Here is a 12,276-nt window from a genome sequence, read left to right as displayed (position 1 = left end):
GTCTATTCCCTAAAGACCTAAAAAGAGCATGCTACAGGGACACTGCTACATCGATGTTCATAGCAGCACAATTCACAATAGCTAGACTGTGGAACCAACCTAGATGCCCTTCAATGGATGAATGGATAAAAAAAATGTGGCATTTATACACAATGGAGTATTACTCTGCATTAAAAAATGACAAAATCATAGAATTTACAGGGAAATGGATGGCATTAGAGCAGATTATGCTAAGTGAAGCTAGCCAATCCCTAAAAAACAAATGCCAAATGTCTTCTTTGATATAAGGAGAGTAACTAAGAACAGAGTAGGGTCGAAGAGCATGAGAAGAAGATTAACATTAAGCAGGGATGAGAGGTGGGAGGGAAAGGGAGAGAGAAGGGAAAATGCATGGAAATGGAAGGAGACCCTCAGAGTTATACAAAAGTACATACAAGAGGAAGTGAGGGGAAGGGGAAAAATAATACAAGGGGGACAAACGAATGTCAGTAGAGGGGGCAGAGAGAGAAGAGGGGAGGGGAGGGGAGGGGAGGGGGGATAGTAGAGGATAGGAAAGGCAGCAGAATACAACAGACACTAGTATGGCAATATGTAAATCAATGGATGTGCAACTGATGTGATTCTGCAATCTGCATATGGGGTAAAAATGGGAGCTCATAACCCACTTGAATCAAATTGTGAAATATGATATATCAAGAACTATGTAATGTTTTGAACAGCCAACAATAAAAAATTAAAAAAAAATAAATGTAAAGACAAAGATTGGCTAAAAAAAAAAAAAAAAACCTGTGATATATCTATAAAATGGGATACTACTTACTACTATAAAAAGCAATGAACTATTGATATATCTAATGACAAAGATGATTCTAACTAATTTCTCTGATTGAAAAGAATTCATATGCAAAAAAAGAGTATGCATTGTATGATTCCATTTAGTTAGATTTTGCATTTATTCTAGAAGTTACAGAATATTGATAGTGATAGAAGGCACATAAATGCATTCCTGGAGAAGGCGGGACTGTGGGGAGGATTGGGAGATAAGGATTACTAAGGGCCATGAGCAACCTGCTGGGGACAAGAGATATATTCACTATCTTCCATTGTAGTGATGGTTTCATCGGCATGTGTATATTTTAAACATTACAAATTGTTTACTTTAAATATGTCAAATTATTGCATGTTCAATTATGCTGTTAAAATAAAAATAAAATACAAGCAATCTATTAAATTTATTCTATGACCTGCCTTTTCTTGGATTTCCAAATTTTATAGCACATTTAAGCTTTTAGGATAGTCGCAAAATAATGTTTCATAACAGAAACTGTATACATAGGAGAATAATGATTCAACAGCTATGAGTTCAATACACTCTTGCAGGTGTTCAGAAATAATAAACTATACTTCAGCCTAGGCAACCCCTTCTCTCCCTTCCCCTATCATTAAGCAATGAAAATGGGTAAGAGAATAAGGATGGTTTAATGAGAAGGACACAATTAGATGATTCATAAGATAATGTAGCACCAATGTCTTCAATTACTATGCTCAGTGGCATTTTGTAGAATTTTAGACTTGCAAAAAAGGAATCTTCATTCTACAGATTAGAACTCTCAAGTGCAAAATGAAGTTAAGTGGCTTTCCAAGGCTATGCAGCTAGGATTTGGTGACTTTAAAAAATTCAGGACCTGGGTTTAGCTTAGTGGTGGAGCACTTGCTTAGCAATCAGGAGGCCCTGGGTTTGATCTCCAGCACCAAAAAAGAAAAAAAATTCACTTCCCAGTTCTAAAAGAAACACCAAAGATGCAGGACCCAATATCATCAACCTGTAGCTTAACCAGAATGGGTTACAAATCTGCTAACTTACTTCTGATCCACTGCAGATTCTACAGCACATGCACTCATCAGTTTATCTGTCTTTCTGCTTGCCTGTTTATCCTCAAGACCATAGCTGGTATAAAATTTTTAAAACGCCGAGACACTGATTCTTGATTTTCATTGTTTAAAAAAAAATCATCTGTAGGACTTGAAGACCCATGTGCAGGGGCTGGGGTTGTAGCTCAGTGGTAGAACACCTGCCTAGCACATGTGAGACACTGGGTTCAATCCTCAGCACCACATAAAAATAAATAAGTAAAATAAAGGTATTGTGTTCATCTACAACTAAAAAAAAAAATTAAAAGAAATAAGTTTTTAAAAATCCCTATGTGCAGAGTTGATCTGATGGCTTAGGGCAGGTCAATGTTCTACTGAGGGAGCATTGACTGCTGGTCTGTGGACCATACTTTAAGAATCACTGGAGTAGAGCATCAAGTAATTTCTAAAATTTCATCAGGATAGTAATGTTCAGTCAGTTGGTCTAAAATAGTGATTCTTCTTTTTTTATCTTTTTTTTTAGATATTTTTTAGTTGTCAGTGGACCTTTATTTTATTAGTTTATATATGGTGCTACGAACTGAACCTAGTGCCTCACACATGCTAGGCAAGGGTTCTACCACTGAGCCACAACCCCAGCCCCTAAAACAGTCATTCTTAATATTATCTGGGGAATTAAAAGCAAAAACTGATGGCTGAATCCCTTTTTTAATCCATCTGGGGTATAGGGGCCTTAAGACTTTTTAAAAAACAACATATCATTTAAAAGAATCACATGTCAGATGATTTCAATGTCCAGCCAAGACTGAATGTCAAAGAACATTTTTTTTTTTTGTCTCTTTGATTCCTATTAACATTTACCTAAAATTCCCTAAGGGCTGGATTCTGTGACTGCTATAGCATATTAGGAGTTCCTTTCTGACTTGCTGCCTGTGAGCAATGGTTTCCTTCCACTTAGATGTTTTAATAACAGCTAATATTTATTGAATACTTAGGATATAGTCAACCTGATGGTAAGTGCTATACCTCTTTTCGGGTTTTGTTTGTTTTTGTTTCTGTTTATCGAGTAGTTATGCTTTAAATAACATTTGCTCAAAGAGAGATCCTGTATTTTCTAGAATCAACATTATCTTCTAATTCAGTCTGAATTTATCACATTTTATTCTGTTTCTAGTAGTTAGAAGCTTAAGACAGGAATAGAGGAAGAGAACAGGAAGAAACAAATAGGGGGAAATTTCTTCTGATATGCTTAATTACATTTGGTACTTAATTCTCTATGAATCTTGCTGGGGGTTCTCCAGAAATGGACAAAGATTCAGGAAGTCCAAGAGGAAAATTCCAAGAATAGCTATGATTCCATCTTAAGGCAGCTGATTTCCCTCTTATTCTTGATGAGTGTATTTCTTCCCCAACCAACTAAAACCAAGTGCCACTGATTTTCCCCAAAATTAACTTCTCTTGGAACCAAACAAGATACCATTGAGAACAATGGTAAGAGTTTTTTTCAGTACAGAGGTTTAGTTAGGAGACTTTAAAAAGTACCTAGTCAATTATTTTTTACCTGTACTGCCGTTTTGAAATGCTCGCTTTCTGGGCCCTACAGACGGCTGAGTACTATGACCTCGTGCGGAATGACAATATCAGGGTTAAGAATTTGTCCTGCAGCTATACTTCCTGAAATGCTGTATCTTCAAACTTCATGAGATCTGAGTGCCATCTGAAATATATCTTTAGCTTTTAGACTTGTGGCTTAGCACTTGTTTAATAAATGGTATTCACAGGAGTTTACTAAATGAATTGTGTGTCCAAATGTGTTTCTACTTCCCATAAACCAATGCCAGGGCTGGGGTCCAGGAAGCCAGAGCTGTCCCACCACCTTCCTTGTTTGTTTTTGAGGCGCTGGGATTGAACCCAGAGGTGCCCTACCACTGAGCTGCATCCCCAGCCCTTTTTGTTTTTATTTCAAGGCAGGGTCTCACTAAGTTGTGGAGGCTGGCCTCAAACTTGTGATGCTCCTGCCTCACATTCCCATGTAGCTGGGATTAGAGTCGTGCACCCACCCCACTCCACCACCTTCCTTTGTAATGGAAGATTTCTTCACTATTCCAGTTTTCTTTTTCCTACTTTCTTTGATAAGAACACAATTCACCCTTATGAGGCTTGATGGCCCATTGCCTCACCCAGTCATTTTCCTTCTTAAAATGAGCAAAGCAGCTATGCTGATCCAACCATAAAACAAACACACACACACACACACACACACACACACACACACACACGTTATAACAAAACCATGACAGTGAGAGACATCAATTTATAAGAGGTATCCATGCACATTCTATGTAATATGCATTACTAGAAAAAGAAATCCCTGGACACTTTGTCAAGTTCCTTTAGCCCATTATGGAAAAAGGAGCTTGCTGGGCAAAGCGGTGGGTGTGAGAGGTTCACACCGGAGTCAGAGAGCTGCCTTCAACCTGGGATAGAGAGACGGCCTTCCCCAGGTCACTTTACCCTTCTGTCCCTCATTTTCCTGGCCCTCAAGTGAGGAGGGGTGGTCTCCAGAGACCCTTGTGGCTTTGACAGTCTGCCTCTCTGTATCTTTTCATCACATTATGACTTACTTAATTGTTTTGTGACTACTTTAGGATCAAGCAGAGAATTCTCTCTCTTTGCTTTGAAAGGAAAGGAAGGAAAGAATTGACTTTGAACAATTATAAAATTCCCCAGGGGGGGTTGTTTTGTTTTGTTTTAGTATCAAATATAATAAATATCCCTCTGAACCAGCTTCAGCTTCTCTTTTCATATAGCATCAAGTTTCCAAAGCAATATGAACTCAAAGTAGGTTATTCTTTAAAAAGTTTTATGAAGCCTTCCAGGGCTGGGGCTGTAGCTCAGTGGCAGAATGCTTGGGTTTGATCCTCAGCACCACATAAAAATAAACAAATAAAATAAAGGCATCTGTCCATACACAACTACAATAAAATTTTTTTAAGTTACATGAAGCTTTTCAAAGGGGTTTTAAATGAATATCTTTCTGTACAGTAAGTCTAGGTAATATTTTGGTTTTTAGGCATGAGACTCAAATTATCAAGTTACATATCTTAGTTTGAAATGTTAATAGGCTTTTTAGGAACCTGTTTCACATTACAGGCTGCCACAAAGCCATGAGGAAGTTGTAAAACCACCAAATAGGATCTAAACAAAATTGATCCAATCTATTTACCTGGCTTAGAAATTAGTATGCATCACTATAATTAGACTGATACCAACTAACCACCCGAACCAACATAACTGCAAAAGATGGGTTCAGTTAGGACCAGGGCCTTGGGCTTTGTGGACCTTTATACAATAAAATCTCTAAGAATTAACTCTGTAACACCTGACTGAGAACCAACAATTCAGAAATCATAAAAACATGCCCTCACTCAAAATTAGTATCTCTTAAACAGCCTTCTTTGGAGATGAGCTTTGGTTATTTGATTAGTTTAAAAGAGCTAATAAATACACAGTCTACACCTGCTAATAATCATAAAGGCTGTTTTAACAACTCAATGAAAAGATCATTTATCTAGGCCTTATCCCCAAACAATAATATCCAAACATTGAAGTAAAAGAATCCATTTTCTACCTACTTATTGGTGACCAACAGCAGAACTTTAGTGCTTTCAAGAGTCAGGCATTTTTATCCATATTTTAAACAGCCAAACTAAGACTTCTGTTATCAGAAGGAGCAATCTGCTGCTAGGATCTGCCCAAATTCCAAGCACCTACTTTCGCTGGTCTAGAGGCAGATGGTACATCATAAAAATAAAAGACATGGAAAAAATGTACACAAAGATAATCCCTTTAAAACCCTTTAGGAGATTTTTGGGTTTTTTTTCCCCTAAAATCAAATACTATAAATATACATGTTTTATGTTAATATTTGATCTCAGAATTTGGGAACTGATGCAGAAGCTTTAAAAAGTTTCCTTAGCCTGATTTGTGTATACAGCGTATTCACATATTCCATGGGACTGGAAACCAGCCTTTGTTTATAAGCACCAAGGACAGAACAGCTTATTTGGGGAATCCTAACAGTTACCCCAATCAGCAGCAGCTGCTGTCCCTTTTCCTCAATATGACCAACAGCAGCATGTTCCATTAAGTTCTTTTATAATAACTCCTAGACACTGCTCAGTGGGGTAAACCAGTTATATTTGCAGGACTTACATAGTTGAGCTAGGTTATTATAAACTGGCCTCATGATATGCTTTTCCACTATAATTATGTAAGGTAGTGCATCTCAAATCCTAGGTGTGTCAGAATCCCCTGTCCAGCTTGTTAAAACATACTTTGTTGTCCTGACTCCCAGAGATTCTGGGAGTAAATCGATGGTTGGACCTGAGAATTTGCATTTCTAATAACTTCCAGGCGGTGTTGATGCTATTAGTCCCTGGACCTCACTTTGAGAACCACTGCATGGTTCCCTTTGGAGTTAATATCAGTTATGAATCTTTGGGCCTGAATTGGCTTTTCAGTAAATATCCATTTTATGCAGCACACATTTGAAATGTGTCATTTTCTTAGATTCAGATGCTGCAGAGACATACAAAGACGCTTTATAAGCACTTGGGAAGATCTGTGAAGGTGAGGCTGCTTCATAAGCATCCAGGGAGAGTCGTTGATGCAGGATGTTTGATTAGTTAATGTGCAACTTCCCAGATCACCAGGAGTTACTGAAACATGTACAATGTGGTGATGCAGTTTCTACAAGACTGCCTGCTGAAATCCAACCGATAATCATTTTATCTTTACTAATTTTTATCTTAGAATTTGAATTTGTCCCTCAAAGATGATGGAGCCTGTTATCTTAAATCTACAAGTAACGTCAATACTTTGAAAACAGCAGATTTCAACAAATGATTAATATGCAGTTTTTGAGCAATGCTTAGTATTTATGTTCAACTCATTTACCCCCATAATTATACCTGGTTACGTTTTAAAGCATGGCTCTGTCACAAAACCACATCAAATTTTTAAAATTGACTTTAAGCATAATTTGGAATGTAAATACCTTGTTTAACTTGACAAAATATTCCAGTCCAGCTTCCAAGGGATTTGTATCACAGTTCATCTAAGAGGGAAACACACATTTCAGATCTTAGGTGAGTACAAATCATTTCAGTATGACTTTCGTATATTATTCTTTAAGGAGAGAGAGAATACTTTTTTTGATTTTTGAATAGAGTTTCTGAGAAAGGCAAATTATGGACTGAGCTTTCAAACAGTTGTTGTTTTTTCAAATCCAAAATTCAAATATAGCCTTTCAGCAAATACTGTCATTTGAATATAGCAAATATAGAAACAAAAACAGTTGGTTTCCATAGTCTTTTATTTTAATAAATACATGAAGGATAACACATGATAGTCCTTCCATAAACAAGACTTTCACAAGTCTTTTTGGTAATAATTTTGCATAAGTAGGTTTTGAAAAAATACAAAGTGATTTACTTCTCTTGCAATTAGCCAAGAAACCCGGTAAGAAGAGGGAAAAGCAGATGGGAGAAAATGGCTTCCACAGAGTTCAGGAAAGAAAAAAGAAAAAAATGCAGTTGAATCTCAGTCTCCTCAATGTGGCTGGATCATTATACACCAATTCAGAGCTAAAGCCAATTATTTGGTAATAGAATCAAAGTTAATGGTTTTGTTTGTTTGCTTTGTTGTTCTCTTGACTGTGAGAGAACTAGTCTAAATCCTTTAAAAGGAGTCAAACTTTTAAAGACAACATAGAATTTACATAAACCAAATTATTATGTTTATCTTAAGTAACATTTTTTTTCTCATATTTCTTAATCAATTTGAGCTAAACTATTTTTTATCTGCTCAAAGTTGAGCAATTTCTTAGAGAAAAAAATAAAAACAGCAGAGAAAGATTATTGCTGTCACAACACTAGAGGGCGCTCTGGCACTGCTGGGAAATTCAGGCGCCTTAAGATTGGAGACAAGCCTTAAGATGGAGACAAGCCTTAAGATGGAGTTCTGGGGTGGGAAGCAAGAGGGAAAAGGACAGAGAAATGTTTAGCTGCCACAGGGATGCTTCTGCTGCTTCATTGCTTGGGAACACAGGGACAGAGCCGCCCTCTTTTTCTCTCCTGGCAGCCAGACTCATCTCAGGCCCAGTTGTAGGTTAAGAGTCCCCAAATAGATTGTCTTTCATGTAGAACTTGCCCAAGCGCCCAAACTCTTTCAACCTTCCAGTAGGCTGTCACTCCAACTCCAGGCCCACTCGCTTTTGCCCATAGTATCTGTCCAAGGGTCCCGTGCTTTTGGATTAAATTTGAGACTAAATGAATTTTATTTTGTGCTGGGACATTTGTAGACCATATATAATATCTGTGACAATTCTAAAGGATAAATATTCCACTTTATAATAAAACAGAGGTTCTGATGGGTTAATCCCATAGCTAGTAGGTGGTAAGAGGATCAGTTTAAATCCAAGAGCCCCTATTCTGAAGTTTACCTTTACCGCTGTCCCTTATCTCACCTCTCAGGTCTAAAACCACAATGTCTCCCAAGGAATCAAACAGCAAATCTTAAAAAATTAAGGTTCCAGAGGTAGACTGCCATTCCAGAGAGGACAGTTTGAACCCCAGTTAGGCCACTTATTGTATAATCTGGACCAAATGGTTCACTGAAACTAGTGTGAATGCATGTAAAATAGGAGTAATGATAATAACCTCCTGGAGCATTAAGAAGGGAAATAAAATCATGCACGTGAAAATGCTGGGAAATTGCACTTGACAAATAGAAGATCTTAGTTCCCCGCACCATGACCAGCACGTGCTGGACCATCACCCTGCCCCTCAGAGAGAAAGAAAGTTACGTCACCAAAAAGTGCAAGATAAGAAGAAAATGAGAATGGGTCAGAACATAAAGAAGGAAGAGAGAATTTAAAAGGTGATGCTCAAATATTGAGGGGTAGGTCTGCTCCCCATAGTCAGAGATAGGTATCTAGGGCTCTCTGCCAGGAAGGAGGAATTAAGGCAGAATAAGCATCATGTCAGAGTTCCACTGAACTTTCAACTATCAAACCCTTTTCCTCTAATCAAATAAAGTTGTCTTAAGAATAAGTCATTTCTCTTACAGCAAGAACAAAAGTTATTGCAGTTAGAACTAGCCCTCACATAAACATCAGACACAATAAACATAAACTTGTAATAAGATGCTAGCATTTCAAACCTCGGACCCCCAGGCTCTGAAGGCTTTCTCCAGTCTTAAGGCATTCATGGCATAGGTTCCAAAATTGTCGATTCCCTCCTCCTGGCCCGCGTTCATGATAGCATCATAAAGTGTTGCAGAATCTTCTCGTCTGTGGTATAGCTCCCAACCCAGCTCACCTGAAATAAACCCACAGGGGCCACAACATGATAAGAACAGTGACCACTAGGTCTAATGTGCATTAGCTAACACACATACATGCCAGAGAAATTCCACTCATGCAACAGAGACATTGTTAGTTTTTAAAAGAGCAGTTCACAAAAGTTGCCATAAGACCCCTCTGCAGAGGAGCCTACAGGGTTACAGGTGCCTTTGTGTGTGCTATTCTGACTCCACATGGAGCACAGGATGCAAGGCACCTCTTCTCATGACCCACAAAGACCATCAGACAGAACTTACTCTCCATTCTTGACCCCAGCTTCAGAATGAGGCTTGACTATTTTGGGGACAACAATGTTTGGTAAATAATTAGCATGGTATTTTTGTCAGGATAAGGGGTTCAAGGTTTAGAAACCCCAACTCCTTGCCCAAGAATCACAGGCTTAAAAGTACCATCAACTGAGAATGATTCCAATTATCTTTACTATGGGAGAGCCACAGTCTGACTCCCTTTGCATCTCATTTCTTCCCCACTTGGTATTTCATTCATAGAACTGTGGACAAAAGGAAGGAAGGAAAGGAAGAAGGAAGGAATCCAACCCAGTCCTGTATTTTTCATTTATTCACCACTTTTGCCAAGGTCTGGCGGAAGAAGGGTGGGAAAAGTTGAACAGAAGCCCAGGGAAGAGTTGTACCTTTCATATTGTGCATTCTCCTTGTTCCCCATCATCGGGGCTGATGGTGATGTGCTCTTACAGGGCACCACCAGCACAGGAGTAATATGTGATTCAGGGGATGCTTGGGCACAAAGTATTCCTTCACTGAAGGGTCAAGGAGGTCTAGAGGAAGCTAGAAATGAACCCAGAGCCCCACTGGGAAGCTGAAGATTGTTCTGTATCAAATACTTGCCATGTGCAAGGTTAGGTACTGGTAAAGGGTTCCTAGAGAACAGTCTGGAAGGTCAGCTGGATCATTGACAATGCTCTAATAGAAAGCTTAATTCATCGAGGATGGTGTTTAGGAAGATTCCATCTCTGGCAGACCATTTGTTCCCTGATAGAGTCTGCTGGCCTGGATAATCCAACTGTTCCCATGGCCATCTTTTCCTGCTTTCTTATCTACCCTTTCAAATGGGAGAAACAGTTGGAAATCTATGGATCCACCCTAAAGACTAGGAGTGAATGGACAGACTTGTCTCAGAGTTGGGTAGAAGAAATCTTCCTCCAAAGTCACACTAATAAAAGTGTGTGTGTGTGTGTGTACACATACATGTACACACCCATTTCTGGTAGCATCTTCTTTTAAATTTCGAGACTTACTTTAAGTCATTCTCCAAATCTTACCAGTATAAGATATCCTAATCGCAGTAACAGGAATGTTGGAAACCTTTAGGGTCTTGGTTTGGAGAAATTTGAAAGCATCCTCACTAAGATCTTCAGGAGTCAGTTTCTGAAGAACCTTCCTTGCACGTGGCCCTGCAACTCCAAGGACTCCAAGCTCATCAGTTATGTTTTTAATTTCAACATCATATCCACCTTTGACAGCTGCTTCTTCAATCCATCTGCGTTTGAGTCATGAAGATTATGCTAAATAATGCTTGAACAATGTATTTTGCTCACATTATTTCTCTGAAAACATGCTTGAAGACATGTCTCATGAAGACATGTCTGAAAAGTCCCCCAGAGGGTCGCTGTATACAATTACCTGATTTTTTTAAAGTTGAGAAAACTGAGTCCCTGAGATCTTAAGTGATTCTCTTTAAATCACCCACTTACAAATTTGGGGGTAATTTTTTACAGTACAGAAGGAGTGTTCAGTTTAGATGAGCTCTACCACACAGTTCTTTTAAACCGTGACAGCTCTGTTGCATTTCAGCTAATGATTCAGTCTTCAAAAATTAATTTGAACCCAAATTTGCTCTAATACCTGTACACAGGAGACATACTTGTGCTGCTAAAGGTTAATAATATGCCTGCCACTAGACACATAATTGCTCTGACAATCATGAGGAAAAGATAAAAACTCTGGTTTCAATTTCTAAGTCTTGATGAGTTATTAGAACCCAACTACAGGATTGATTTATAATTTATTAGGCAGTACCTGGAGCTATGCAAGTCTATTATAAAGTGTTCATCTGGATTTAGGCAGAGCTAAGCTACTAATGTGGTACCAAATACATCTTACACTAGAGTATATAATTTACATCCTTTTCTGACTAAGGTGAAAAATCTTCCAGAATAAGGCATTTATTAAATAATAATATTCCAAGTATTTTTGCAATATTACATTAAAGACCACAGATTTTGTAGGTGACCAAAAATTTAAGCTTGATTTGTCAGGTCAACAATGTTAGCTGGGGGCCAGAAAGCACAAAGCATCACAAAGGTAGAGAAGAACTCAGGGAGGCAGTTCACTGAAGTGGATCAAATGTGATCATCAGACAAAAAAGGATTGGCTTGAGCAAATTACTTTTTGCTCAGCTTCCTCACCTGAAAATGACAAGAAAATATACTTAGAAAATTTTGAGAGAATTAATTGAGGTAATGTCTGAAGGTGTTCTGGCACATTGATAATGCCTAATGAAAGGGAGTTAATATTATTAAAAGCAGTAAACTTGCTGGATGGATTCTTTGGAGGGGGAGAGGGAACTTCCCTTCAAAGATCTTCCTACAAAATTCAAAATGATCAGGTTTAAGAAAAATTAAGTTGTACTTCAAGTACTAGTAAAAGAAAATTTCACTATTTTTTTCTCAAGAGTGAGTCAATAAATAATATGTACATTTTCTTACTAGACCCACACTTACCTAAGATCATGAAGTTCTGATCCAGAACCAGTTATTAACAGAAACTCCCCCGGAGACTGGTGAGAAACAGTCAACTCAGCATACACTCGACCTTTCGGTGTTAACATGTGACTTATATTTGTAAAACCCACCTACACACACACACAAAAAAAAATTAAATTTATTTAGGATTAGGATGAATTAAAAAAAAACTTATGCCTTCTTTTAGCCCACTTGTAAATAAAAAATATGGGTGTTG

General features: G+C 38.1%; 1 protein-coding gene across 1 annotated transcript in view; it reads right to left on the bottom strand.

Moving 5' to 3' along the window:
- The window catches only part of Dmgdh (dimethylglycine dehydrogenase), a 60,307-nt gene that overhangs the window by 17,184 nt on the left and 30,847 nt on the right, over nt 1-12,276 (bottom strand). Inside the window, exons 11-14 of the mRNA XM_027927830.2 lie at nt 12,039-12,169; nt 10,578-10,795; nt 9,097-9,254; nt 6,932-6,991 (exon numbers count right to left, since the gene is read on the bottom strand). Coding sequence (XP_027783631.2) covers nt 6,932-6,991; nt 9,097-9,254; nt 10,578-10,795; nt 12,039-12,169 — 567 coding nt within the window. The remainder of the gene's footprint in view (nt 1-6,931; nt 6,992-9,096; nt 9,255-10,577; nt 10,796-12,038; nt 12,170-12,276) is intronic.

This window comes from Marmota flaviventris, chromosome 5 (assembly GCF_047511675.1).
Source record: "Marmota flaviventris isolate mMarFla1 chromosome 5, mMarFla1.hap1, whole genome shotgun sequence".
Classification (NCBI taxonomy): Eukaryota; Metazoa; Chordata; class Mammalia; order Rodentia; family Sciuridae; genus Marmota; species Marmota flaviventris.
This window is presented reverse-complemented; position numbering and strand designations above follow the sequence as displayed.